A 26,252-nucleotide genomic window follows, 5' to 3' on the forward strand; every position below is an offset into this window, starting at 1 on the left:
CACCCTCTTGATTTAAATGAAAGTGTTTGGGGGAATAAAAGATGAACCTTTTTTTTTTTCTTTGTCAGATCTTGCGCTCATTTGGTTCTGGTGGGGAACAACAGCTATAAGAGAACAAGTGTATTCAATTAGAATTAATTCCCCTCTCATTCTCATAGCTAAGCAGGGCTCAAGTCCCTCTCATCTGAAAGAGGTAATAAGATTTTATCTGTCTCCTCATCTACCTTTTGCAAGTATACTTAACAAATTAGCTCTCGGGACTCTTCCAAATGGAGTTTTTTGAAGGATTTGCTAAGGTAAACATTTTAGATTTTGAACACAGTTCAGATTTCAGGGGCAGTACTGAAATCTGAACTGTGTTGCTAACTGCCCTGCCTTTCAACTCAAGACACAATAACTTTGAACTAAAATAATTATATTTTTGTTGTTTTCCACTCTGTTCCCACGTCTATATCACCACCACCCCCAATCCCACCCCGCAGGAGCTAACTCCTCCTTCCTGTCCCTGCAAGATCAAAACTCCTCCTGCAAGCCCTGCTACCTCTGTCTGCTCACCTTTGTGGCAGATATCGCTATTGTACTTTTATACTCATTTGTGATAAGTACTTCAATGTCCACTTCTTCCACGAGCCCCTGAGCCCCTGGAGGGCCTGGACCACACCTAGTTTTTCTCACCGTTGCATCTGCCTTGTCAGGCACATGGTAGGCGCTTAATAAGTATTTGGCGAACGAATGGCTTGTTTGGTGACAGTCCAAAGGCTGGGGGACAGAGGGAAAACTCCCTCCTGTCAGACCCCAGACGGGTGGGGCTGATGGAGAGGAGGCTAGGATACGGCCTCCAGGCCCTAAGCGCGCACCCGTAAGGCCCCTGCTAAAAAGACCTTCCTGAAGGCGGAGGAACTGCGAGAGTGCCTACGTTAGCCCAAGGCCTGACCCGACGATCCCAGGGACCGTCGCCCTAACTGGCCCCGCCTCCCGGGCCCCAAACCCGGACTCGGCCCCGCCCGAAGCTCCGGATCCTGGGGCCCGCCCCTGGCCCCGCGTCTGCAGACCGTGGGCTCGCTGCTGGGCCTGCCTCAAACCCTCCGCAGGTAACGCCTCCCGAACTTGAGCCACATTCCCATCCTCTCCTCAAACCCCTCCCCGTTTCCCACACCCTGGACCCCTCGCTCCGTCTCGGCCCGCCCCAAGACCAGCTAGGTCTCGGCCCCTGAGCCCAGCCGCGATCGGCCTCCCAGTCCCTTGGTCCCTTCAGACACCGGCCCCTCCCTAAGCTCCGCCTCCCAGGGCCCGCCTCCTGAGCGGAGGCCGCAGCCCGGACTCGACCCCGCCTCCCCGACCCTGGGTCCCTCCCCGTGTGGGCCCGTCCTAAGCTCCGCCTCCCAGAGTCCGCGCACCGCCTGGCCATGTGCTGCGACATAGTCAAAGCCCCGCCCCGGCCCCGCCTCCTGAGCCCTTCTCTGGGTCTGGCCTTAGCCCCGCCCTAAGACCTGTCTCCGGGGCTCTGCTCGGAGTCCCGCCTCCTGAACCCAATGGCGTTTATCCCCGCCGTAATGCCCGCCTCCACGACTCTTATCCTGCCCCCACACAAGGCACCGCCTCCAGGACTCCACCAACCTGGACGCTTCGGAAGCCCAGCTTCCAGGATCGCCCTATCCTGGCCCCGCCCCAGGACCAGCCAATCTGGACTCTATCCAGGACCTGCCCCAACGACGGTTATCCTGGCCCTACCCCAGGCCTCGCCCTCCTACCGCTCATCTTGGCCCCGCCCTAGAGTCCGCCCCCAGGACGCTCCTCCTGACCCTTCCCCCAGGCCCCGCCCCCTCTCTGCCCCCTCGCACTGCCCTGGGCTCGCCCCCTCTTCAGTCCAGGCCCGGCTTCCGCCCGGTCTCCCGGCAACGCTGGGGCCCCGCCTACGTCATGGCGCTCGAGGAGAACGCGGGGACCGAACTCTTGCTGCAGAGTTTCGAGGGCCGCTTCCTGGCGGCGCGCACACTGCTCTCCTTCCCCTGGCAGGTGGGCGGCGGGGCGAGCGGAGAGGCCTTCGGGGCTCGCGGGAGTCCAGGAGCAGACGGGATGGGTCTCCGTGCTGAAACCCCTGGCGCTCCTGCCACGTGAGTTCCTGGGCTCTCGCCGGTCAGGGCCGCGAGACACGGTCCCCATCCCTGGGGCCTGGCCAGAGTCGCTCTCACCCCTTCTGCCCCGCGAGCTGGCGGCAGAAGCTGGGGGCGTCTCCACCGCCTTGGGGGGCAGACGCGCGCTCGTTGTGGGGTACAGTTCACGATCATTTTCACCACTTTTTAAAAGCAGTAATCGTTCTGGTCACTGGGGCACAGCTGCCCTCACCCATTCTAAAAAGTCAGCGCCCTCAGGCCCGTGGGTAACCACCTCCTCCTGAGCGCGGCGACCAGGTCACAGGCTGTCCCTCGTGCCTCAGTGTTCTCATCTGTATGTCGAGCACTGCACAGAATTGGCTCATGCGCTGAGGCTTTCACACCTGTGATGGAAGAGACAGAGAAGGGGGGGGTGGCCTCTCCTCTCCCTGGGGACCTGCCATTCTCAGCACAGGCGCATGGCAGGCAGCAGCCTCCCTTCGGCCAGCAGTGGGGCTTAATGCACCCCGCTCCATTTGTAATTCATGTGCAGTGAGCTCACTGGGATGAGTCAGTTTGGATATATATTCCTCCCTGTGTCTGCCCCATTTTTTGGGGTGTTGCTTAGTCATTTGCGTTATTCCATTGACATAAAATATTTAGCACTCAGAGATCATTTCTGGTCAGGAGAAATTTGTGCATTTTTAACCCAAAATAGAAACCTTCATAAAAGCATCATAGGTCTCCATTCAATATTGACTATAATTATTCACATGCCCATGCTGAATGCTAACTTGGGCTCACCCTCAACACCCACGAGGTGGGTACTATTATTATCACTCACATTTGACCAGAGGGATTGTTTGATTAGGGTGTAGTAGTTGAGAGTTCAGACCCAGGAGACAGCCTGCCTGCTTCGAATCCTGGCCCAACCCCTGGCCCTGTGTGGCCTTGGGCAAGTGACTGCATCTCTCTGTGCTATTGTTTTCTTATTAATAAAATGGGGGACATAATGATACCTACCTCTTAGGATTGTTGTCAGCGTTGAGTACAAAAGCCTGTGAATCAGTGCCTGGCTCATGGTAAATGCATGTTGGTGTTAGCTAGTGTTTTTATTCAGTCTAAAAATGTTTAATAAACGCCTTCCGTGAGCCAGGCAACATGGATCAGCAGTACCCATGACAGATGAGGCTCTGCTTGCATGGGAGAGCCAGAGAATAAACAAATAAATGAATAAACAAGAAAAGACCAGATGAGAGTGGCTCTAAAGCCAAGAAAACAGGGAAATGGTGAATGGAGCAATTGGGGAGAAGAGTCACCAAAGTCGAGGAATCAGGGAAGCCTTCCCAAAAGAGGTGACATTTGAGCTGGGGCCTGAGTGGTGAAACAGCCAGCCATGGGAAGGGCTTGGGGAACAGGATATGCAAAGGCCTTGTGGTGGAAACAAGCCATCTGTGGTTGAGGAACAACAGCAAGGCAGCCAGTGTGGCTGGAGTGGAGTGAGCTGGGTGGGCCAGGGCTGAGGGAGAACAGACGAGAGAGTTATTAGGACCAGGTCTTGTAGGGCCTTTTATGGCATGGGAGGAGCTCTGAAGCAATGAAGTGCCTTGCCCTGTGTCACATACCAGCCGAGACAGTCTGCCTAACTCGGGAGCCAAAGCTCGCTGCTGGGCTTGAAGCCCCTGTAAGAGGACAATGTAACCCAGGCTGGTATGGGCACATTCTGCATTTCCACTTAAACTCAGATGGCAAGCCCATCAAACCTTGGTGCCATGGCTGCCCTGGTAATTCCTGGCTGACCAGTGCAACCAGGGAGCTGGCCCATGACCCGGGTGGCCGCTAAGTAGCCAGGACTAATGCGGCCAAGAGTCAGCCTTCTTCCTGTGACTCATCCAGGTGCACCCTGCGACATCTGAAGGTCAGGCTTTCAGCCGCTGTGGCTTCCACTTCCAACTGGCTCCACTTCCCCAGGGCGGGATCACATAGCGCTTTGCCAACACATTCTATTGCGTATTTTAATGTTCCTGTGAATGCGCCCTTGAGATTTCTCTCTCTCCCGTCCACACAGAGCTTAGAAGCAAAGTTAAGAGACTCATCAGATTCTGAGCTGCTGCGGGATATTTTGCAGAAGGTAAGAATCCCAGAGTCCCTGGGACTCATGACCCTGCCTCCTGAATCTCTCCGGAAGACCTGAGAGAAGAATCGCAGGTGTGCTTGTACCCTTTAAAAACACCCCTGTTCAAAGAACAAAACCATTGAGTCAGCACTGCAGGTGGGTGTCGGCACCTCCGACAGCTCCAGCTCTTTCATTTTCTATCTAAGACTTAGACAAAGACATCAGAATATACAAAAATCTGCAAGAGGGGGGAAATCTAGGAATGTTTTTTAAACCATCCACAGCAAAAACAGAGATGACAGGTGCAAAACAGCTTCTAGCATTTGGTAGATGCTCAGAGACTTTCTTTTTTGCATTCATGAGGCCTCTGCTGCCCACTCCTGTCTCTCCTAGACCTAAATGGGCCCTTCCTTTGCCCAGGGTGGGGTTTGGACTCAAGTGCATCTGCATGCAGGTGAGAGCCAGGATCACCACCCGGCCCAGCCACAGCCTGACCTTGGCCTTGAGGGCCAAGCGCAGATCACCCTGCATCCTGGGTCTTCACCTTCGAAGGGCCATGAGCCCTTCTGAAAAGACAAAGCAATAGACTCCCTCCCAGAAAGAAGTGCACCAGAAGAATATATTTTCCATACAAACTCTGGGGAGGCAGACATCCTCCACCCCCACCCACCCAGCCCATCCTAGGAGCCACAGTGAAGAATTCCTGTGCTAGAGGTGAACCAAGATTATCCACGTGGAAAAGATGCAGCCACAGCAGGGAAGACTTTTGGGGCAATACGGTAGGTCAGGGCTTCGAGCATGGAGATACCTGAAGTTATCTCGCACCCTGCTCTGAGTTTCACCCTGAGCCTCAATCTTGTAGGTGCTGAAGCGTGAAATGTAGGGAGAGCTGCTTTAAAACCCAGCACAAGGCTGGGCGCACTGGCTCACACCTGTAATCCCAGGACTTTGGGAGGCTGAGGTGGATGGATTACCTAAGGTCAGGAGTTCAAGACCAGCCTAGCCAACATGGCAAAAACCCATCTCTACTAAAAATACAAAAATTAGCTGGGCGTGGTGGTGCACGCCTATAGTCCCAGCTACTCGGGAGGCTGAGGCAGGAGAATCGCTTGAATCCAGGAGGCTGAGGCTGCAGTGAGCCAAGATCGGGCCACTGCACTCCAGCCTGGGCAACAGAGCGAGACTCTGTGTCTGAAAAAATGAAAAACCAGCACCAGCCTGAAGAGCCTGTGTATTGCGTGGGGTACTTTGCTGCCCTTGGGCAGAATCTGCATCCCTCCCAGCCAGCAGGCGCTGCGGACTGTCTCCTCCCTCTCCTTCCAGGCTTCTGTTTTCCCACCATCCCCACTCCTGCTGCACCAGTCCCTCTGCCCTCCTTTCCAAGTGCCAGCCCGTGGCAAACTCAGAGCTTGCATAGGCTGTTCCCACTGCCTGGAACTTGCTCATCCTGCACTTGGCTTCTCTCGGCTTTAGATGGAGTGTCACCCTGAGGGTCCCCTCCCCTCTATCCTGTCCCCAGGGACACATGCTCCCAGAGAGCAGTTCCTGAGTGGGCCTTCCTGCCTCTTCCATAAAGCCAGACAGTTGGCGACTGTCCTTACTGCAAACCCTGGTTCACGCTGGCTCCCCTGGGAGGGAGGTGGTTTGGGCCCACAGGCCCTGTGTTCCTGCTCAGAATGGGCATTAGAAATGCTGCCATAGCCTGTGCCACTGCAGTGGAAGCATTTTTAGGAAATGGCTTATATCTCAAGACAAACTTCAGATGCATGGGGCCAGAACGCTGTGTCCATCTGCATCTTTGCTGAGGGATCGGGTAGCCTGGAGTTTGCCCTCTGCTGTGTTGGCTTGAAGCTCATAGGAGACTTAAGACGGGCTTTCAAGCAAACAACGTTCTGTCCTTTGCCGTAGACTATGAAGCATCCTGTGTGTGTGAAGCACCCGCCGTTAGTCAAGTATGCCCGGTGCTTTCTCTCAGAACTCATCAAAAATGTCAGTTATGGGCAGTGTCCGCCCAGTAGCCAGACAGCATAGCCACCGGCGTGCTGGAGCCCCTGTCCTTCCCAGGCCCTGGGCCTGCTTTGCAAACCCCAGCATGTCAGGGGCCTCCCCAGGCAACTGGCTGCAGCTGAGTGTGACCCATGGGAGACAGTGCAGGGCGGGAAGAAGGGGAGGCCAGCGTCTCTCCCTCACTCTGCCTCCTGGGGTTTCCACAGCATCTGCTTATCTGGGGTCCCAGCTCCTAGCATATGAATTCTCATTCCTACCAGGCTGGTCCAGCCCACAGCACTGGAACCCTCACCCACACCCTCTGTCCTGCCCGCCAAAGGGTTTGGAGTTTCCTGCTATTATCCGACTCTGGGTTGCCCCATGGGCCCCTGTTGGAAGATTTAGCTCTTGCCATACCTTTGGAACTAGTTCCTCTGGTGAATTCTCTGCATTGATCCTGCTGGAATGAGCTCTTTCCTGACTGATACAGGATGGATTTTATTTTTTACTTATTTAGTTTTTTGAGACAGTCTCACTGTGGTGCCCAGGCTGGATTACCGTGGCACAATCTCGGCTCTCTGAAACCTCTACCTCCTGGGTTCAAGCAAATCTCATGCCTAAGAAGCTGGGACTACAGGCACACGCCACCATGCCTGGCTAATTTTTGTATTTTTAGTAGAGACAGAGTTTCACCATGTTGGCCAGGCTGGTCTCGAACTCCTGACCTCAGGTGATCCGCCTGCCTCGGCCTCCCAAAGTGCTGGGATTACAGGCATGAGCCACCGCACCTGGCCTAGGATGGATTTTAAAGATGGGCCCGAACATGCAGGGTTTGACATGAGGATGTCGAGATGCCGTTCCTTAGTAGGCAGTAGCAGACCTGCTGAGTGAAAGGGCCACACTTTTAGCAAATAAACAATCCCCTGCTTCTCCAATACCTGCTTTCTCCCTGGTCCTCCCCAAAAGGGTGCATCTGTGGTCACCAGCAGGTTTGCCCTGTGCCACCAGGAGGAGGCAGCAGTCACCCAGTGTACCTTGCTGCTGCCCTGTGAATCGTAGGACGGGGCCAGCTGTGGGGAAGCAGCCTGCTGACAGCCACAGCCTGCAGAATGCGCCGCCCTCACAGTTCTGCCTGGGCTCACTTAAAAGCACCTTTTGTTTTCCTCCTCTCTGTCATGGTCATGTGGCAGCTCTCACGGAATCCTTGTCTCCTGCCCTAGACTACACCTAACCCTACCCTCTCAACACCTCTTGTTGAAGGCCCTCCCATCCAGGTTTCCCTACCAAGTGGAATTATTTTTTTTTTTAGAGACAAGATCTTGCACAGGCTGTCCTCGAACTCCTGGGCTCAAGCAGTCCTGCCATGTCAGCCTCTAGAGTAGCTGGAACTATTCGGCACACACCACCACGCCCAACGAAGTGAATATTTTATATGCCAGCTGGCCGGTATTACATCATTCCATCCCAAATCTCTCCTCCAAACTTGGTGAAAATCATCTGACCATTTTTACAGATTAGAACGAAAGCAAACAAGCTGTCACTCTGTCTGCCCCCAGCACGAGGCTGTCCACATGGAACCTTTGGACGAGCTGTACGAGGCACTGGCGGAGACTCTGATGGCCAAGGAGTCCACCCAGGGCCACCAGAGCTATTTGCTGGTATGAGAAGGGCACCCTCCTCCCCCTCACAGCCCAGATACCCTTCCTGCACAGACAAAGTGAAAACGTGGGTGTGGGTTCAAATCCTGACTCACCCATTCTGCAGTCTTAGACATGAGGTTCATTAACCTTCTTTAGCCTCAGTTTCCCTGTCTGTAAATCAAGCACTTCAACAACAACAGCATATCTCGTGGGGTTATTGGGCATTTGTCTAATAGGTGACACACACTACCTGCTTCACAAGGACCTGGTGCCCAGTCCTCAAAGAATACTTGACAGGGCTGGACATGGTGGCTCACGACTGTAATCCCAGGACTTTGGGAGGCCGAGGCTGGTGGATCTGAGGTCAGGAGTTCGAGACCAGCCTGGCCAATATGGTGAAACCCTGTCTCTACTAAAAATACAAAAATTAGGCCAGGCGTGGTGGCTCATGCCTGTAATCCCAGCACTTTGGGAGGCTGAGGCTGGGGGATCACCTGAGGTCAGGAGTTTGTGACCAGCTTGGCCAACATGGTGAGACTCCATCTTTACTAAAAATACAAAAATTAGCGGGGTGTGGTAGTGGGCGCCTGTAATCCCAGCTACTCGGGAGGCTGAGGCAGGAGAATCTCTTGAACCCACGAAGTGGATGTTGTAGTGAGCCGAGATCACGCTATTGCACTCTGGCCTCGGCAACAAGAGTGAATCTCTGTCTCAAAAACAAGTACAAAAATTAGCTGGACATGGTGGCACACGCCTGTAGTCACAGCTACTTGGGCAGCTGAGGCAGGAGAATTGCTCGAACCCAGGAGGCAGAGGTTGCAGTGAGCCAAGATTGTGCCACTGACTCCAGCCTGGGTGACAGAGCTAAAAAAAAAAGATAAGATAAAACATAGATACAGAAAACCACAAAGGAAAAACATAGCATATTGAATCATCACAAGGCAGCCACCCCTTCGTAGCCACACCCGGCCCCTGGCCACCACTGACCTGTGCTCCATCGCCAGAATTCCATTGTCTCAGAAATGTCGGGTGAATGGAATCCTGTGTGGCCTGAGATGAGTGTCTTTCATGCCGCATGACACCTTTGAGGCCCGTGCAAGCTGTTGGCATGTCAACAGTTAGCTGCTTCTCATTGCTGAGTGGCGATTGGTCCTGTCATGGTTTATTCAGCCATGTGGTGGATGGCTACTTGTCTTCTAAGCCACTTGCCTTCTGATCGCTGGACTGACTCTCTCACCCTCTCTTGGTGCAGCCCTCGGGAGGCTCGTTCACACTCTCCGAGATCACAGCCATCATCTCCCACGGTACTACAGGCCTGGTCACATGGGATGCCACCCTCTACCTTACAGAATGGGCCATCGAGAACCCAGCAGCCTTCACTAACAGGTGACCTCGGGGCACAGGGCAGGGCACCAAGGCAGGCTTACCCTGGTGCAGTCGAAGACACGCTCCCCTTTCCTCCCGCCAGGAGTGTCCTAGAGCTTGGCAGTGGCGCTGGCCTCACAGGCCTGGCCATCTGCAAGATGTGTCGTCCCCGGGCATACATCTTCAGCGACTGTCACAGCCGGGTCCTCGAGCAGCTCCGAGGGAATGTCCTTCTCAATGGCCTCTCATTAGAGGCAGACATCACTGCCAACTTAGACGGCCCCAGGGTGACAGTGGCCCAGCTGGACTGGGATGTAACGACAGTCCATCAGCTCTCTGCCTTCCAGCCAGATGTTGTCATTGCAGCAGGTAATGCCCAGCCCCAGGCATCCTGTGCAGGCGGTGTCCTTGCAGCATTACCCAGCTCTTAGCTCTGGGAAAAGGGAACAATGGACGCTGTCGGGCATGGACATGATAGGGCTTCCAGAAGAGTTACTCTGGACCTCCAGGGTGACATCAAAGGACAGGGGTGCCTCTTAAGGTGACCTTCAAGCCACAGCCCTATTGTTGGAGACAGGTATACTCCCGTTACAGTGGTCACCACATGGCTGAGTCCCAGAGCCATGCCGTGTGTCCTTCAGAGACCACAGGAGGAAAACAACCACTTCTGGGACGAGGACAGGGCCCTTGAGAAAAGGTGGCATTTGGCTGGGCCACCGAAAACCCCTCACCCCTGCCAGCACACTCAGTCCCCTCTCTGGTGGAACAGAGCTCTGCCTGTGGTCCTGGGTCCCAGCCCTGAAACCCACAGGTCCAGCGGTGGCCAGGGACACAGGCCCACCCCTGCAAGCCAGCAGACCAATCGGCAGACACCTGAAACACGAAGTTCACGGTAGGGTCAGGCTTTCTGTCATTCAAAGCCCTCTAGATAGGCCGAGAACCAGAACTGTTTTTTTTTAAGGAACACCAGTGAGTCTGGAGATTTTTTTCTTTTGCTTCGGTCTTTTGCAGCTTTCTCTACTAAGGGTTCTCCTTTTTCACCCAAGTAATTGCCTTTCAATCTAATGGCCCAAAAGGTCAAATGGCATCTAATAGTCTCATATGAGCGCTGCCTCTCTGGCCTCGCCCTGCTACTGAGGTCAGCATGAACTGGAACTTTCCACTTGTCCCTTTCAGTAACCTGAAGTTTTCACCGTAGACGTGCTGTATTGCCCAGAAGCCATCGTGTCGCTGGTCGGGGTCCTGCGGAGGCTGGCTGCCTGCCGGGAGCACAAGTGGGCTCCTGAGGTCTACCTGGCCTTTACCGTCCGCAACCCAGAGACGTGCCAGCTGTTCACCACCGAGCTAGGTGAGCCCACACGCCCACCCGGGCCTGCATGGTCCCCGAGCTGTCCCTGCAGAACTCCAGTGGAAGTGAAAGGACTGGGCGCCGGGGAAAAGCTAGGATACCCCACACTCTCACACCATGCGGGGAACTCGGGCAGAGGCCGGTGAGCAGGGTGGGCTTGGGGCGTGGGGGGCTTGCGGCAGGAGGAGGGCAGCTCAGCACAGGGAGGGAGGGTCTGAGCTCAGCAGCCCTACTATGTGTTTCAGAGTAGGGTTCCCTAAGCCCTTGGGCCTCGGTTTCCTCATCTATAAAATGGAGGTGGTGGGAGGGGCAGTCGGGGTCAGGGCTGGACACAGCTGTGGCCTGCAGGATGCTGGAGCACAGGCTGTACAGGCGGATCTACCATGCCACTGTCCTGAGCACCCAGTCGATGGAAGACGAGCAGGGTGACTATAGAGAAGGGGAACTGGCCCCGTAGTGGGCCAGCCACTGTCCTCAGACCTGATATTTGTCAGCCCCCAGAACCTGTGAGGGTGTGCTGTCATTGTCCCATCTCACTGACAAAGACACTAGGACACACAGAGGCCAAGCGACCCCCGAGCTCCCGCAGACTGCAGCCCGGCCACCTGGCTCCCGTGCCTCCACACTACACCCACGCCCCAGTTTGCCACCAGCCTCTGCCCCAGCTCCCCCTGAGCACAGCCCCTCCTGGCAGCCATGTGCACAGATGCACCCACAGCAGCCTCTGCCTGCACACAGAGACACGGACAATCCAGTGCCTGTCCACGTGGGGCAGCCCGTTAACTACAGAGCCAACAAACAAGCCAGCACACGAAGACATACTAGGTTCCACGACAGAGTCCAGCACAACCTCGCACAGGAGGCTGACTGGGCGCAGGGCTCAGGCCTGTCATCCCAGCACTTTAGGAGGCTAAGGCAGGAGGACTACTTGACCCCAGGTGTTCAAGACCAACCTGGGCAACATAGTGGGACCCCATCTTCACAAAACATACAGAAACTAGCCAGATGTGGTTGCACACGCCTGTAGTCCCAGCTACTCGGGAAGCTGAGGTGGGAGGATGGCTTGACCCCAGGAGGTGGAGGCTGCAGTGAACCCTGATCTCACCACTGCACTCCAGCGTGGGCAACAGAGCAAGACCCTGTCTCAAATAGCAAAAATCAAAAAAAAAAAAAAAAAAAAAGGAAGTCTTTCTTCAGATACTTACGTGAAAAAAAACCTGCAATATCTTTTAAGTGAAAAAAACAGTGCCAAGAAGCACACATAGTATAAGCCCCCACCAACGTTTATTGTTTTTTTTTTTTTTTTTTTTTTTTTTCTGAGACAGAGTCTGGCTTTGTATTGCCCAGGCTGGAGTGCAGAGGTGCCATCTCGGCCCACTGCAACCTGCCACCTCCCAGGTTCAAGCTATCCTCCCATCTCAGCCTCCTGAGTAGCTGGGACTACAGGTGCGTGCTACCACGCCTGGCTAATTTTTGTATTTTTTGTAGAGTCGAGGTTTCGCCATGTTGGCCAGGCTGGTCTTGAACTCCTGACCTCAAGTGATCTGCTGCCTCAGCCTCCCAAAGTGTTAGTATTACAGGCGTCAGCTACTGCGCCCAGCCCCATTTTTGTTTAAAAACTAATAATAATCACCCACACATGGTTATGAGTACCTATATTCCCAACTACTCAGGAGGCTGAGACGGGAGGATGGCTTAAGCCCAGGAGTTTGTGGCCACCTTGAGCAGCATAGCAAGACTTCATCTCAAAAAAAAATTTTCACAATCATCATTTTCACATAAGTATACCTATAGGGGAAAACCTAGAACATATATATAGCAGGCTTGTCCAACCTGCGGCCCAACACAAATCTGTAAACTTTCTTAAAACAATATGAGAACTTTTTGTGATTTTTTTTCTTTTAGCTCATCAGCTGTTGCTAGCATTAGTGTATTTTACGTGTGACCCAAGGCGATTCTTCTTCTTCCAATGTGGCGCATGTAGGCCAAAAGATTGGACATCCCTGATATACACGTTAACAGGTGCCATCCTTGGATGGCAGGATTATAGAAATTGCTACACGTTCATGTCTATACTACTTCATTTTTATAAATACGCGTTTTCCACTCGTAACAAAAAACCGTGGTTGAAAATCATCTCGGGTCGCAGTGTCACATGCCTGTAATCCCAACACTGTAAGAGGCTGAGGCTTTGGGAGGCTGAGGTGAGCAGATCACCTGAGGTCAAAAGTTCAAGACCAGCCTGGCCTACACGGTGAAACTCCATCTCTACTAAAAACACAAAAATTAGCCAGGCGTGGTGGTGCACGCCTATAATCCCAGCTACTCGGGAGGCTGAGGCAGGAGAATCACTTGAACCTGGGAGGCGTTGCAGTGAGCTGAGATTGCGCCACTGCACTCCAGCTGGGGAACAGAGTAAAACTCCATCTAAAAAATAATAATAAAAGAGGCTGAGGCAGGAGCATCACTTGAGGCCATGGGTTCCGGACCCCATCTCTACAAAATAAAAAAATTACTGGCATGGTGGCATGCACCTGTCATCCCAGCTAGTCAGGAAATGGGAGGATTGCTAGAGCCCAGGAGTCGAGGCTGTGGTGAACAATGACTGTGCCACTGCACTCCAGCCTGGGTGAAAGAACAAGATCGTATCTCAAAAAAAAAAAAAAAAAAAGAATCATTCTGGATAATGGCTCTTCAGACATCTGTGCTTATGAGAACACCAGCCCCTTCTAAGCTGTGTGTGTGTGTGTGTGTGTGTGTGTGTGTGTGTGTGTGTGTGTGTGTGTGTTTTGAGATAGAGTCTCACTCTGTCACTCAGGCTGGAGTGCAGTGGCACAATCTCGGCTCACTGCAACCTCCGCCTCCTGGGTTCAAGCAATTCTCCCGCCTCAGACTCCCAAGTAGCTGGGATTACAGGCACCCGCCATCGTGCCTGGCTAATTTTTGTATTTTTGTAGAGATGGGGTTCCACCACTTTGGCCAGGCTGGTCTCGAACACCTGACCTCAAGTGTTCCGCCGGCGTTGGCCTCCCAAAGTGTTGGAATTACAGGCATGAGCTACTGTGCCTGGCCACTTTCTAAGCTTTGTGAAGAGTGGATTGACTAAGCAGCCAGGTAGATGTGGTTCAGATCTCTGCTTCTGTCCTGCTATGCCAAGGTCTGGGGCAGACGCGGGCAGAGAGTGGACAACAGCATGGTGCCTGCTGCTAGCCATTTCTATGCAAAACCAGATTTCTGGTCCCATCCTGGAGGCCAATTCTAGGTACCTGGGTGGGCCTGGGAACCTGTGAACAAAGTAAACTGACTTAGACACCCTCCACCCCGCCAGGCCTGTCCTAGCAGCCCCACACAATACGCTCATGTCCTGTCCCCAAACACCGCCATCCTCAAACATGTGCTCTGTTTCCAGGCTGGACTGGGATCAGATGGGAAGCGGAAGCTCATCATGACCAGAAACTGTTTCCCTACAGAGAGCACTTGGAGATGGCAATGCTGAACCTCACACTGCAGGACTCACACACGACTCCAACGGGATTGTGAGAATTAAGTCACTCTTGTGGGAAGAATTTTTATATGGGAAAGCGGATAAAACTTTCATTGCACTGGAATGTTTGGAAAATGTTAAATTCCAAATCAGGAACCACAAACTGCCCTCTAATAAGACACCGGCTATCTAAGCATGTGGGTGCCCCCTTTCTGCCAGCAGTTCTGGTTCTTAAGAAAATCACCATAAATCAGACATGAAAATTCTGGCTCCAAAAATAGCATTTTCTTTGTGCAAATAAAAACGAGTGTATCAAGTATGACGTTCCCCCAACGTGGACACACTTGTTTCCTCAGAAAGCCAAGCCTGCTGCAGCTGCCACATCCCTGGACACACTCGTTTCCTCACAAAGCCAAACCCGCTACAGCTGCCACATCCCTGGACACACTCGGTTCCTCACAAAGCCAAGCCCGCTGCAGCTGCCACATCCCTGGACACACTCGGTTCCTCACAAAGCCAAGCCTGCTGCAGCTGCCACATTCCTGGGCTTATGGTGCAGCAGGTGCTTTTTTCAAGACAGGAATCAAAGTGTTAGGAACATGGCAGAAAGGTGACACCTGGAGACCAAATGCAGGATGAGGAGTACTGCAGAGGTCACAGGGAAGTCACAGAACAGTAATACGCTGGCAGGGGCATGGGGCATGAAGAACAGAAGAAGACAGGAAGCGCTTCAGAGACTCCAAAGAAGAAATCAGGGCCAACCACAGCTTCCCAGGTTATTCACCAGGTGGCACCACTGCCGTCATTTCAGCTTCTGGCCACTGGGAGGCGCTGCTTGAAAGGGTTTGCCCTGAGACTCCGAGAAGAAGCTGCGGGAAGGACAGCAGGGGCCCTGGGGTTTTAGCCTCTGGCCCAGGACTTATCTGTCCATAACCAAAGGAAGCACAGTCTGCACCCAGCTCTCATCCCATCGGAGCTGCTGCGACTCCCGCAGGTTCTTCCGGAACTGGTTTAGCTTGCCTGCAGGATCACGAAAGCTTGAGAAAAGCATCTGCAAAATACTAAAGAGCAGAGCTTACCTCATTGCCTGTCCCCACCCCATCCCAGGTCACCACCTGGCTGACCCCAGGTCCCCGACCCAACAACAACCCCTCCCAAGTCCCTAACTCCCTCACTTGGACTTGAGACCCTTCACACCCCAGCAGTGCTCCGCCTCCAACTTGACATCATGCTTTCTGGAAACTTCCCCGTGTGTCCCACTTTCCCACACTTGGTGCCCTGGAGCACCTTCCGGCCTCTACATGCTGTACGTTCCCCTGTGAGCACCCTCCTCTCGGCCTCTGCCAACACAGTCCCACCCATCTGTGGGTAACAAGGGGGTGTGGGTGTTCTTTTCAGCCTTGCTAAACTGTCTGAATCAAGGATCACAAACTGCAGCCTGCAGGCCAAATCCACTCCACAGCCTGTGTTTTTAAATAAAGCTTTATTGGAACAAAGCCACACCCCTTAATCTACAGATGATCTGTGGCTACTTTCACACCACAACAGAGTACCATGGTTCTGACAGAGACTGGCGGACCCAGTCTAAATCACTTCTGACCTGGACCTTTACTGAAAATCCTCCCAATCATTCTGTTGACAAGAATGATGTATTACTTTTTGCAATAAGAAACAAGTAACGTTTGCAGAATTCCACCCATCTTTCAAGGCTGGTCCCAGAAGTTCCCTTTGCCCACGCACCTAACTGATCCTGCTCACTTCCTAAACTGCAGCCCGGCCCACCCGGCTCCAGCATCATTTGTGGAGTGTCAGCTCCATAAATCCAGAGGGCAGGTGGGGGTGTGTCCTAACTTTCCCGAGCCTACTGTACCGAAACGGGACAGCAGAGTGGGCCGGCCTCTGTGACTTCTGCTCCCTCACTAGCTTTTCCACCAGACCCCCCATGGTACTACCCTGGCTGTGGGAAGCAGGGATCAGGGAGTGTGGCTCGGTGCCCGTCTCCAGAACCCTGCCCACCCTGGCATGGTGGCAGACATGGCTACCTGCAGCTGAGCTGCCAGTTCCTCTGAGTCCTCAAAGACCAGGCCATTTTCTTCATGTTTCACCAGCTCATGTAAACTGCAGAGAGAACCAAGGGAGCCTGAGAGCTGCCTGGGGAAGACACCAGACCCCTGGGGTGCCCAGCTTGCCTCCCACCCACCCCACGCTCAAGCCAGGCTGGGGGTTGGAACAGGGGGTGTGGTTTCTGGGAGCTGGTTCTTAGATTTGGCATCTGAAGGGTATAAAGGCCTGGGGGGGTGCACATCAAAATGGCCAAACCGATTTGAGGAGGGAGCCTTAAGGAAGGTTTGTACCTTCTGTGCTGGATGCTCTTCAAGTACTGAAGAATTATTTTTGCATGTTTTTCTTAATTCCATGGCCATGGAACGAGTAAAGACAACCCCCTGGGGACTGGTTCAGCACATAAAAGATGACTTTTCTAGGACACCAGATTTGATCCCGACATTCCCTGAGCTCAGCTCACATGAAGGGCTCGAATCCCTGAATCCCATCCAGGAACCGGCTCCTGAGCAGGGGCCAAGGGCTCAACTTGTGCTGGGGCTACTGCTTCTAGAGTCTCCTCTAACGCCACCCTTCCAAACACCCGTGTATGCTGGGTGGAGTGAGGCCACAGCATGAAACTCATTTAACTAATTCAAACCCACCATGTGAGCTTGGCCAAAAGGGACATGGTGGGAGAGAAAAACAAAGAAAACCATGTAAGCCTGCAGGCAATTCCCGCCAATTCTACTCTAGGAGCAAAAGCCCCAAGTGGAGTTCTAGTATTTAAGGTGCTTTCTTTTTTCATATTAGGTTGGTGCAAAAGTTATTGCCATTTTTAATGGCAAAAACCATGATTACTTTTGTACCAACCTAAATATAACATGAGTTCTAAATAGAAGCAACTACTTCAGTGAGGCTCAGCCCAGCCACAGTAACCACAGGGCTCCTCCTCGTGGCCTCCAGTGTGTGCTGGACTGACCGAGGGGCAGGGCCTCACTGTGGGCAGCTCACTGCACTGATTCCCCCTCAGCGGTGGATCTGTGAAGCTATCCCCAGAAAGATTCGGGTTCTGCTCCTACCACTTGAAGTTCACGGCACACACAGGCAAACAGCTCCTGAACATGTCCACCACCTTCATGGGCAGGTCCAGGCCACTGGAGGACGTGTCCAGACAGACACCCAGGTCCACCGACCCTGCTAGGCAAGAAGGGTGGGTTAGAGCGCTGGTCTCTGCCCTGGGAACAAAAATGCTCCCAGCAGAGTGAGACAACATCCCCCGAGGGGAGTGAAAATTGGATAAGGCCCCTGACATCCCCAAGCACAAGTGGCTTAAGCTGGCCAAGCAGCCACACGGCCTGGCTGGGACATCTGAAAATGTAAGTTGACACTTTTTCTACGTAACCACAATTTGTTTTTTTTTGTTGTTGTTTTGTTTTGAGACAGAGTCTCACTCTGTCACCAGGCTGGAGTGCAGTGACACAATCTCAGCTCCCTGCAACCTCCACCTCCCAGGTTTACCTCCCACCTGTAATCCCAGCATTTTGGGAGGCCAAGGCGGGTGGATCACCTGAGGTCAGGAGTTCAAGACCAGCCTGGCCAACATGGTGAAACCCCATCTCTACTAAAAAAAAATACAAAATTAGTGAAGCGTCGTGGCAGGTGCCTGTAATCCCAGCTACTCAGGAGGCTGAGGCAGGAAAATCGCTTGAACCCGGGAAGGCAGAGGATGCAGTGAGCCAAGATCGCGCCATGGCACTCCAGCCTGGGCTACAAGAGCGAAACTCCGTCTCAAAATAATAATAATAATAATAATAATAATCCACAGCACACCCACCACAAACCAGCTGTCACTGTGAAAATAAAGCCAAATAGCTTAACATTTCTAAAGACTAGCTGGGGCCAGGCATGATGGGTCACGCCTGGAATCCCAGCACTTAGGAAGGCCAAGGCGAGAGGATCACTTGAGGTCAGGAGTTCAAGACCATCCTGGCCAACATGGTGAAACCCTGTCTCTACTAAAAATACAAAAATAAGCCAGGTGTTGTGGCGGGCTCCCATAATCCTGTAATCTACTTGGGAGGCTGAGGTGGGAGAATCGCTTGAACCCAGGAGGCGGAGGTTGCATGAACTGAGATCGTGCACTCCAGCCTAGGCAACAGAGCGAGACTGTCTAAAACAAAGACTAGCTGGAGAATCCTGCCAGGAAAAGGCCCTCAGCCGCCAAGCGCTCTGCTCACTCGAAGCTGGAAGATGCGGCTCTAGAGACGTATCAGGAGGAAGCCACGACTCCCAACTTGGAGAAATCAACGGGGAAAGAGACGGAGGCAAAGGAGAACCATCTCACTGGGAGAGGCGACTCTGTCTGACACATCGCCCCTGTACCTCCGAAAGCCACTGCCCTCCCACACCTGGGCAACAGTGGCCCCAACCCCAGGCCCAGCCCTCCTGCAGGAAGGAAGAGGGCTGAATGGAGGGTGTGGCAGGCTGAAAGGACGTGGCCTCCTCAAACCCATTGGTAAAGGGCCTCTGGGGCCACCTGGCTGGGAGGGGCTGGCACACCAGGAAGTAGCCTCCTCCCGGGAGTTGAGCCAGAGCTCAGATCCTCTCCCCAAGTGGCCTCCAGAGCCACGTTTTCAGAAAAGGTACATCCTGCCCACCCCTGCTCCCCCTGCTTAAGGCCCCGCCTTCTCCCTGAGCCTCCTGCTGGCGTCTCACCTAGAAGCGGGGCTAGTCCTCGGCCCTCCAGCCAGGGGGTGCAGACCTGGATGTGCTGGAAATGCTACTGGTGGATGAGGCAGCTGTAATACTCCCTCAGAGGCCCTTTGCCTTCACAGAGAAGAGGAGACACTGCCATGGACCCGTCTCTGTCCCTGCCACATGGCCCCAGGCTCAAGACACTCCCCCCTAGGAGGGATCCTTTTCCCAAAAGCTCCACCCCTCGGCAGCTCCAGTCAGGCCCCATCTGGGCCCTTCCAGAAGCAACCCAGGAGCCCCGAGACCTGCAGGGCTGTGTGCACCCTGACCCCTGAGGCATAGCCCTGCACCTGCAGCCAGCTGGCCTCGGGCTACAAACATGGCGGGGTAAGCACTGGCCTGGCACCCGACCGCCCACTGCGTGGACCCAGCCTTTTGTCTGTGTTGTGCGCAGGGGACACGAGGACTCCCCCTTCCCTGGCACAGCCCCCAGAGCACATGGCGCAGGTTCCAAGCCGCCCCTGCCCTGCCACAGCCTCCAGAGCACATGGCGCAAGTTCCAAGCCACTCCTGGGAGCCTAGAGGCCAGAGGAGGGAGGAGAGCAGGACCAGCAGCTGGCCCAGACCCCGCCTCTTCCCACACCGCTTCCGCTTTTCTCCCTCCTCACTGAGTCACCTTGAAAGGGCTCAGCAGCAGTAACTGTGGGACAGGGGCTCTTCCGTTTGAAAAATTAAAAGAGGCTTGGTTAAGGTACCAATGACATGGCCGGGCACAGTGGCTCATATCTATAATTTCAGCATATTGGGAGGCCAAGGAGAGTGGATCACCTGAGGCCAGGAGTTCAAGACCAGCCTGGCCAACATGGTGAAACACTGTTTCTACCAAAAATACAAAAATAAGCTGGGTGTGGTGGGCACCTGTAGTCCCAGCTACTCTGGAGGCTGAGGCATCAGAATTGCTTGAATGTGAGACGCAGAGGTTGCAATGAGCTGAGATCGCACCACTGTACCGCAGCCTGGGCGACAGAGACTTTGTCTCAAAAAACAAAACAAAACAAAGAAAAACAACAAAAAAAAACAGACACCAATGACGAAACAAGAAAAAAAAAAAGATGCTTGGAAACTACTGAAAAAGTAGAAAGCTTGGTATCTACAGATTCACATCTGAGCTCCCTGCCCTGCTGTGAAACCCTCTGAGCCTCAGTTTCCCACATGTAAAGCAGTATAAGACCCTATGGCAGAGAGCTGCAGTGAGGATTAAGGAGACAAGATCGTGGGAAGCACAGGGTAAAGGCGGCGTGCCCCTCCCTGGACTCCAATGCCTGGAGTCGCAAGACAGCTGAAAAAGGAGCCAGGCACTGAAGGAGAAAGCGGTGTTGACTTTCTTCATCTGTGTTTCCCAGTGCGGTCCAATTCACCGTGGTTTCCAAGCGCCTCCTGGAGGAGAAAACACATGAGGGTGTGGTCAGGGATCTCTGCTGACAGACTTACCTTGGGGAAGAAAGAGAAGCTCTGAAGATGGATCATGGCTGTGACTGCATGTCAAGGAGAATCTCCTTGATGACGCTGAGGCCCACGTCGAGATAGAGTAAATATGGTCCAATTAAAAGGTGTCTATTTTACCACATTTTTAAAAACAAAACACAAAAACAAAAAAGATGGAAAAGAAGACAGGGGTACAGGCACCAGTGTTACATGTCTGACGGGGAACATCTATTCTTCAAAGCTTGCAGCTGTACAAGTAGGTTTTAGAATGTCTGTCAGCAGTGGACATGATCTTAGAGTGGGCTGTGCAGATAGACCTTTCCAGGTCATGTAATTGGATTAAGTTAATTGTAATTACCGTACATGTAACTGATTAGGTTAGGGTACGTTCCACGTCAGGTGACCAGAGGCAGTATAAAAGGCCGCCTGGAAAGCAGAGGTCCCACTCTGCCCCTTCCTCCGTCTTCCTGGACGCTGCATCACTTCCAGCGGGGCTGCTCCAGCACCTGCCCATCTCAGCACCAGCCGGGGAAAGAAAGTAGACGTGTAATTTCAGGTTAGTTTCACTGAACAGTTGTTTGTTTCACGCAATCCCTGAGGGGTGGGGGGGAAAAGAGACAAAGAAGGCCGAAAGAAAGCGATCACACTGGGGCTTGCTGATGGGGTAGGGTGTGCTCTCGTTACTAGTAATTCTTGGAACAGAAAACGAGAAAGCATTTCCGTCTCCATGTGTGGGATAAGACCAAGGTGGGAATGCGAAAAGAAATGTACTGCAGCATGCTGAATTGGTGGGTAAATGGAAAAAGGACTTTGGAAAAAAGGGTGGTTTGCCCTTCAGCCGTGTAAGACATCGATACGATATGGCACTTGTTCACCGTTTGTTTAGATGAATTCGTGTGGCATGTGTAAAATACCAGAAAAATAAATAAAGAGGGGCTGGAGCTAAAGCCAAAAAGATAGAACAGGAAAGACCATCACCTGCTAGTGTGGTAGAGAGGAAGATAACTTCTCTCTATGAATTTGTGTTTGGAAGTTGCCTAATGAAATGGCGAGAGGAGCGATTCAAGTTGTGACAGGAAGCATCCCTTATCCCAGATTTCAAACAGACCTGCCAAAGGGTGACACACGCCATGCCCTGTGGCTTCGATCATTCTGTCCGTCAAGGGAGATAGAGTCATCGTGTCTTCTACCAGAGTGAATCGTGATAGACCTAAGTCTAGTCTCCAGAATCAGTTGTTAGTTTGGGGTTAAAAGCTCAACTCCCCATACCTAGGCCACAGGCCCTGTGGCAGGCGAGGTTTACTCTTGGACTAGGTAAACATGACAGAGGAACACACAATATCTGAGGATGCACACAGCACATTGTGTTCCACAGATTTGACTGACTGGTGGTGAGGTCTCCTCATGACCACACCGGCAAGGAGTTAGCGGGGGCTTCCTGTGGGTGTGCGAATATCCAATGTGCTTAACCATCGACATGTGTGTTTGTGTGTGTTTCAGGTGACCCAAAAATCAACCCCTGAAAAAGGCGGTCATAAAACCCCCAGGAGACGAAGATGATGGCATGTCGTGACCCCAAACCTGGGGCAAAGAGACTGGTGAGAACCCAGACCCTCCAGAAGCAGCGGAGGGCCCCAGTTGGGCCAAGGGCTCCCCCGCCCGATGAAGAAGATCCCAGGGTAAGTCTAGTCCTGGAGCTCTTGGGTATCGGGGTGGGGGTGGGGGCCGGGGGAGAGGGTGTCACACGGTCCTCAGAGACTGGGTTGGATTCCAAAGAGTTCTGTCACCACCACCCAGGTTGCTTTTCCCATCCAATGTGGGCATGGCTTGGGACCTCCTCCCCGGCCCGATAGACCCCTTGAGAGACTCTTGAGGGCAACCTCCCTTTCTACTTAGAGTCCTGTGTAGCCACGTTTGGCTGTGCTGTTGACATCGGGTTCACCATCGTGCCCCTTAGAACCTTGAGTCCTGCCTTTTAGAGTTCCTCCGTCACATGGGCTTTGGGAGGGAACATCGCATCCGAACTCTCTCAGCACTTAACGGCCCCCATGCCGGTGTCCCCTCTTTGGAATCCTTATTCAGCTCTGAATTCACAATCCGTCTCAATGTTGACGTGGGATCGCTGCCTGTGGCTTCAGCTCACTCACTGACATCATTTCCTTTCCACCCACAGCTCAAGTGCAAAAACTGCAGGGCCTTTGGCCACATGGCCAGAAGTACCAGGTGCCCCATGAAGTGCTGGAAGGCAGCCCTGGTTCCACCGACCTTGGGGAAAAAGGAAGGGAAGGAAAACCTGAAACCATGGAAGCCCCAGGTTGAAGCGAACCCGGGGCCCTTGAACAAGGATAAGGGAGAGAAGGAAGAGAGACCAAGGTGAGCAGTGGGAGGGGTTTTCACCACTCTTAGGGTACTGCCTCCTAAGGACATGGTGTCTCTGCACCTGCACACCGTGTGCCTTTCCGTCTCCGGGCCAGGGAAGGAAAGCTGCAGAGAAATAGACTGGAGCTCCGTGTCCTCCGGGATTCCACACCCAGGAGCTCCTTTGGCTCTGGGAGATTCAGGGATGGGGAGAGGCGGGGGCGCTTCGTGCATGTTCCCCACGACAGGGGGAAAAGCGATGGAATCCAAATCACAGTCCCTAGTTGGGAGGCCTAGAGGGCCACCTGGAGGATGGGAAGGTTGGCACGTGAAGGAAGGTGCAGAGGCGGAAAGGGCAACAGATGTCCATTTCTGTATCACAAAACACGGAATGGGACGGAGCCCCAGACAGGGTTCTCCCTGTCTCCTGGGGAAAACCAGGGGCCACGGCCTGACCTTTTTCTGTTCTGCCGGCAACAAGACCCGCAGAGGAAGGCTCTCCTCCACATATTTTCCTGGAAACCTCCAGAGAAGCCGCTGCCAAATCGAAAAGGATCCACGGAATCTTCTGTTTATCTGAGGGTGAGTGTCACTCTGGGCCCCTGGTCTTTTTGTCTTCTAGGTCACGCTGGTTGATTTCCTTTCAGCTTCCCGTCTGCGGGAGGGAATCGGGGAACCCCTCTTTCTTGCCTTCTTGGGGTCAGGGACTCCACGATCCTTCCAGGTCAATTTGATTCCAGGCGAAGGCATCTGAAGATGCCGTATTTCCTGTTGCTTTCTTTCTGTCCAATTATGGCAAGCCTGCCAACAACATGTTCCCAGCAGCATGAGGAAATTTGTCTCTCAGAGGCCACAAACATGGAGAAGGCTAAACCCTGAACATGCATGTGTTCCGAGAAGACGTCCTGAGTACCCTTGAGCCACCAACCTGCCTTCAGAAGGGCATTAGTCCCTTACACTTCATGGAAGGCTGAGTGGAGGCGCTTTGATCCAGTTAATGCCCAAGACGCGATCTTTTGAACAATGGTGTGCTTAGATCAGCTATACATAGCTCGAGAGCGCATCTTTCATGTGTCTTGTCCTGATCAGCACTCAGGTGGAGGGTCTGTTCCTACTTCCAAGGACCGTAAGAATTTCATGGCGTGTGCAGCCTGTCTTTGGATGTGGTTGATTTTCACGTTGGCTCCATGCTGAGGAACTTCTAACCTGTGTTGTTTCCTTCCTTTCAGGTTGCAAGCAGGCCAATGCCGGTACACACAACCAGTAAGAGGCCGCGCGTGGACCCTGTCCTCGCTGATCGCTCAGCTACCGAAATGTCTGACAGGGGCTCCGTCTTGGCTTCACTATCTCCCCTCAGAAAAGCCAGTCTGAGCTCCTCCTCAAGTCTTGGACCAAAGGAAAGACAGACAGGGGCTGCGGCCGACATCCCTCAGCCTGCAGTCAGGCACCAGGGCCCCGAGCCTCTCCTCGTGGTGAAGCCGACACACAGCAGCCCTGAGGGTGGCTGCCGAGAAGTTCCCCAGGCTGCCTCCAAAACCCACGGCCTGCTCCAGGCCATCAGCCCCCAGGCACAAGACAAACGTCCTGCGGTGGCCTCACAGCCCTGCCCACCAGCCGCCACACATAGCTTGGGCCTAGGCTCCAATCTCAGCTTTGGGCCAGGAGCCAAGAGACCTGCCCAGGCTCCGATTCAGGCTTGCCTGAACTTCCCCAAGAAACCGAGACTGGGTCCCTTCCAGATCCCCGAAAGCGCCATCCAGGGAGGTGAGCTGGGGGCCCCGGAGTATCTCCAACCTCTGCCGGCAGCAACCGAACTTGGACCAAGTACGTCGCCCCAGATGGGCAGGAGGACACCCGCCCAGGTGTCCAGCGTCGACCGGCAGCCTCCGCACAGCAGAACTTGCCTGCCTACTGCCCAGACCTGCACCATGTCCCATCACTCAGCGACCAGCCATGATGGGGCCCAGCCTCTCAGAGTGCTCTTCTGGAGACTGGAAAACGGACGCTGGAGCTCCAGCCTCCTGGCGGCCCCCTCATTTCACTCTCCTGAGAAGCCGGGAGCCTTCCTCGCTCAGAGCCCTCATGTCTCAGAGAAGTCTGAGGTTCCCTGTGTTCGTGTCCCACCGAACGTCCTCTATGAGGACCTCCAGGTTTCGTCCTCCTCAGAGGACAGCGACTCTGACCTGGAGTGAGACTGCAGGTGGCAGGGGCTCCTTGGCCTCCAGCTCCCGTGACTTGGAGGGGACTGTGGGACTGAGGAGCTCAGAGCAGAGAGCAGACTCTGTGCGGTGACTCTGAAGCTCCCCGGCTGTGGCGCTTCTGTGGATGTGGGAGCCCAGGCCAGGCAGGGAGCAGATGCAGGGATCTGCCTCATTGAATTCTGGTGAGGGACATTGTAGTTCGCATGGTTCTCCGGAAACGCGCCAGGAAAAGCTTCCGTGCCAGAGATTCGTTGCCTCAGAAACTGCGTGACGCGCAGGAGTCAGACTTCCGCTGGGACGTCAATAGGAAACTGGGGAATTACTGTGTATTTGCTCTCTAGATGACTGAATAAGGGAAAAGTTAGGGAACCCTGAGAGGTGCAGCCCTTCCGCTGTGCCCCGCCCTGAGAGCAGTGTTTCGGACGCTGGGAAGCGTGCTGTGCAAAGCGCTCTCGGGGTCTTTCCTCAGCCTCGAAAACTGGGCTCTGTAATGCCTTTGTAAATAGGTGTGTTGAATTTGTTTTGAAGTGAATAAAATTCTCAAAAAGATGACGTATTGTCTTTTGACTCTCATTCCGTGTTTGTGTTTAACTGATTTTCCAAGTGAAGGGGTGGCCTGCCCCTCCACACCTGTGGGTATTTCTAGTCGGGTGGGATGAGAGACGGAGAAAAGAAATAAGACACAGAGACAAAGTATAGGGAAACAACAGTGGGTCCAGGTGACCGGTACTCAGCACACCAAGGACGTGCACCGGCACCGGCCTCTGAGTTCCCTCAGTTTTTATTGATTAGGATTTTCATTATTTCAGCAAAAAGGAATGTAGTAGGAGAGCAAGGTGATAATAAGGAGAAGGTCAACAACAACAAAAAAATGTGAGCAAAAGAATCTATATCATAATTAAGTTCAAGGGAAGATACTATACCTGGACGTGCACGTAGGTCAGATTTATGTTTCTCTCCACCCAAACATCTCAGCGGACTAAAGAATAACAAAGCAGCATTACTGCCAACATGTCTCGCCTCCCGCCACAGGGCAGCTTTTCTCCGAGCTCAGAGTTGAACAAATGAACGATCGGGTTTTACACCGAGACATTCAGTTCCCAGGGGCAAGCAGGAGACAGTGGCCTTCCTCCATCTCAACTACAAGAGGCTTTCCTCTTTTACTAATCCACCGCAGCGCAGACGCTTTACGGGTGTCAGGCTGGGGAACAGTCAGGTCTTTCTCATCCCACGAGGCCATATTTCAGACTATCGCATGGGGAGAAACCTTGGACAATACCCTGCTTTCAAGGGCAGAGCTCCCTGCGGCTTTCCACAGTGCATTGTGCCCCTGGTTTATTGAGACTAGAGAATGGCAATGACTTTTACCAAGTATACTGCTTGTAAACATTTGGTTAACAAGGCACGTCCTGCACAGCCCTAGATCCCTTAAACCTTGA

General features: G+C 53.4%; 2 protein-coding genes and 1 pseudogene across 6 annotated transcripts; 2 read left to right on the top strand and 1 right to left on the bottom strand.

Annotated features, from left to right (window-relative positions):
• Window positions 1-1,826: 1,826 nt before the first annotated feature.
• LOC101125415 (protein-lysine N-methyltransferase EEF2KMT-like) lies at window positions 1,827-15,528 on the top strand. 5 transcript variants are annotated; one of them, XM_063705198.1, is made up of 8 exons: window positions 1,829-2,016; window positions 4,162-4,224; window positions 6,118-6,198; window positions 7,752-7,853; window positions 9,088-9,221; window positions 9,304-9,569; window positions 10,399-10,548; window positions 13,958-15,528. In XM_063705198.1, the coding sequence occupies exons 1-8, from the start codon at window positions 1,921-1,923 to the stop codon at window positions 14,086-14,088; spliced, it is 1,023 nt and encodes a 340-aa protein (XP_063561268.1). In that variant the 5' UTR covers window positions 1,829-1,920; the 3' UTR covers window positions 14,089-15,528. The 5 variants fall into 5 exon arrangements, with proteins under 5 accessions (XP_063561266.1, XP_063561268.1, XP_063561265.1 ...); XM_063705195.1 differs by lacking the exon at window positions 6,118-6,198 and having other exon boundaries at window positions 1,830-2,114; window positions 4,164-4,224; XM_055385496.2 differs by lacking the exon at window positions 6,118-6,198 and having other exon boundaries at window positions 1,832-2,016.
• LOC101143532 (chitobiosyldiphosphodolichol beta-mannosyltransferase-like) lies at window positions 14,952-20,206 on the bottom strand (annotated as a pseudogene).
• Window positions 20,207-21,754: 1,548 nt separating this feature from the next.
• LOC115934340 (putative protein FAM90A26) lies at window positions 21,755-25,355 on the top strand. The gene is made up of 4 exons (XM_055385498.2): window positions 21,755-21,933; window positions 22,428-22,624; window positions 23,083-23,194; window positions 23,842-25,355. Exons 1-4 carry the CDS (start codon window positions 21,811-21,813, stop codon window positions 24,802-24,804), a joined length of 1,395 nt encoding a protein of 464 aa, XP_055241473.2. The 5' UTR covers window positions 21,755-21,810; the 3' UTR covers window positions 24,805-25,355.
• Window positions 25,356-26,252: the final 897 nt, after the last annotated feature.

The sequence above is a fragment of the Gorilla gorilla genome, chromosome 3 (genome assembly GCF_029281585.2).
Source record: "Gorilla gorilla gorilla isolate KB3781 chromosome 3, NHGRI_mGorGor1-v2.1_pri, whole genome shotgun sequence".
NCBI classification, from domain to species: Eukaryota; Metazoa; Chordata; class Mammalia; order Primates; family Hominidae; genus Gorilla; species Gorilla gorilla.

What these genes read in the sequence shown, in the direction of transcription:
- LOC101125415 (XM_063705195.1), top strand. Translation starts at nt 1,921, where the DNA reads ATGGCGCTCGAGGAGAACGCGGGGACCGAACTCTTGCTGCAGAGTTTC. An exon ending in ACCCCTGGCGCTCCTGCCAC is followed by an intron (nt 2,115 to 4,163) that starts GTGAGTTCCTGG and finishes GTCCACACAGAG; the next exon opens with CTTAGAAGCAAAGTTAAGAG. An exon ending in TGCGGGATATTTTGCAGAAG is followed by an intron (nt 4,225 to 7,751) that starts GTAAGAATCCCA and finishes GTCTGCCCCCAG; the next exon opens with CACGAGGCTGTCCACATGGA.
- LOC115934340 (XM_055385498.2), top strand. Translation starts at nt 21,811, where the DNA reads ATGATGGCATGTCGTGACCCCAAACCTGGGGCAAAGAGACTGGTGAGA. An exon ending in GGAGAGAAGGAAGAGAGACC is followed by an intron (nt 22,625 to 23,082) that starts AAGGTGAGCAGT and finishes TTTTCTGTTCTG; the next exon opens with CCGGCAACAAGACCCGCAGA. An exon ending in AATCTTCTGTTTATCTGAGG is followed by an intron (nt 23,195 to 23,841) that starts GTGAGTGTCACT and finishes CCTTCCTTTCAG; the next exon opens with GTTGCAAGCAGGCCAATGCC.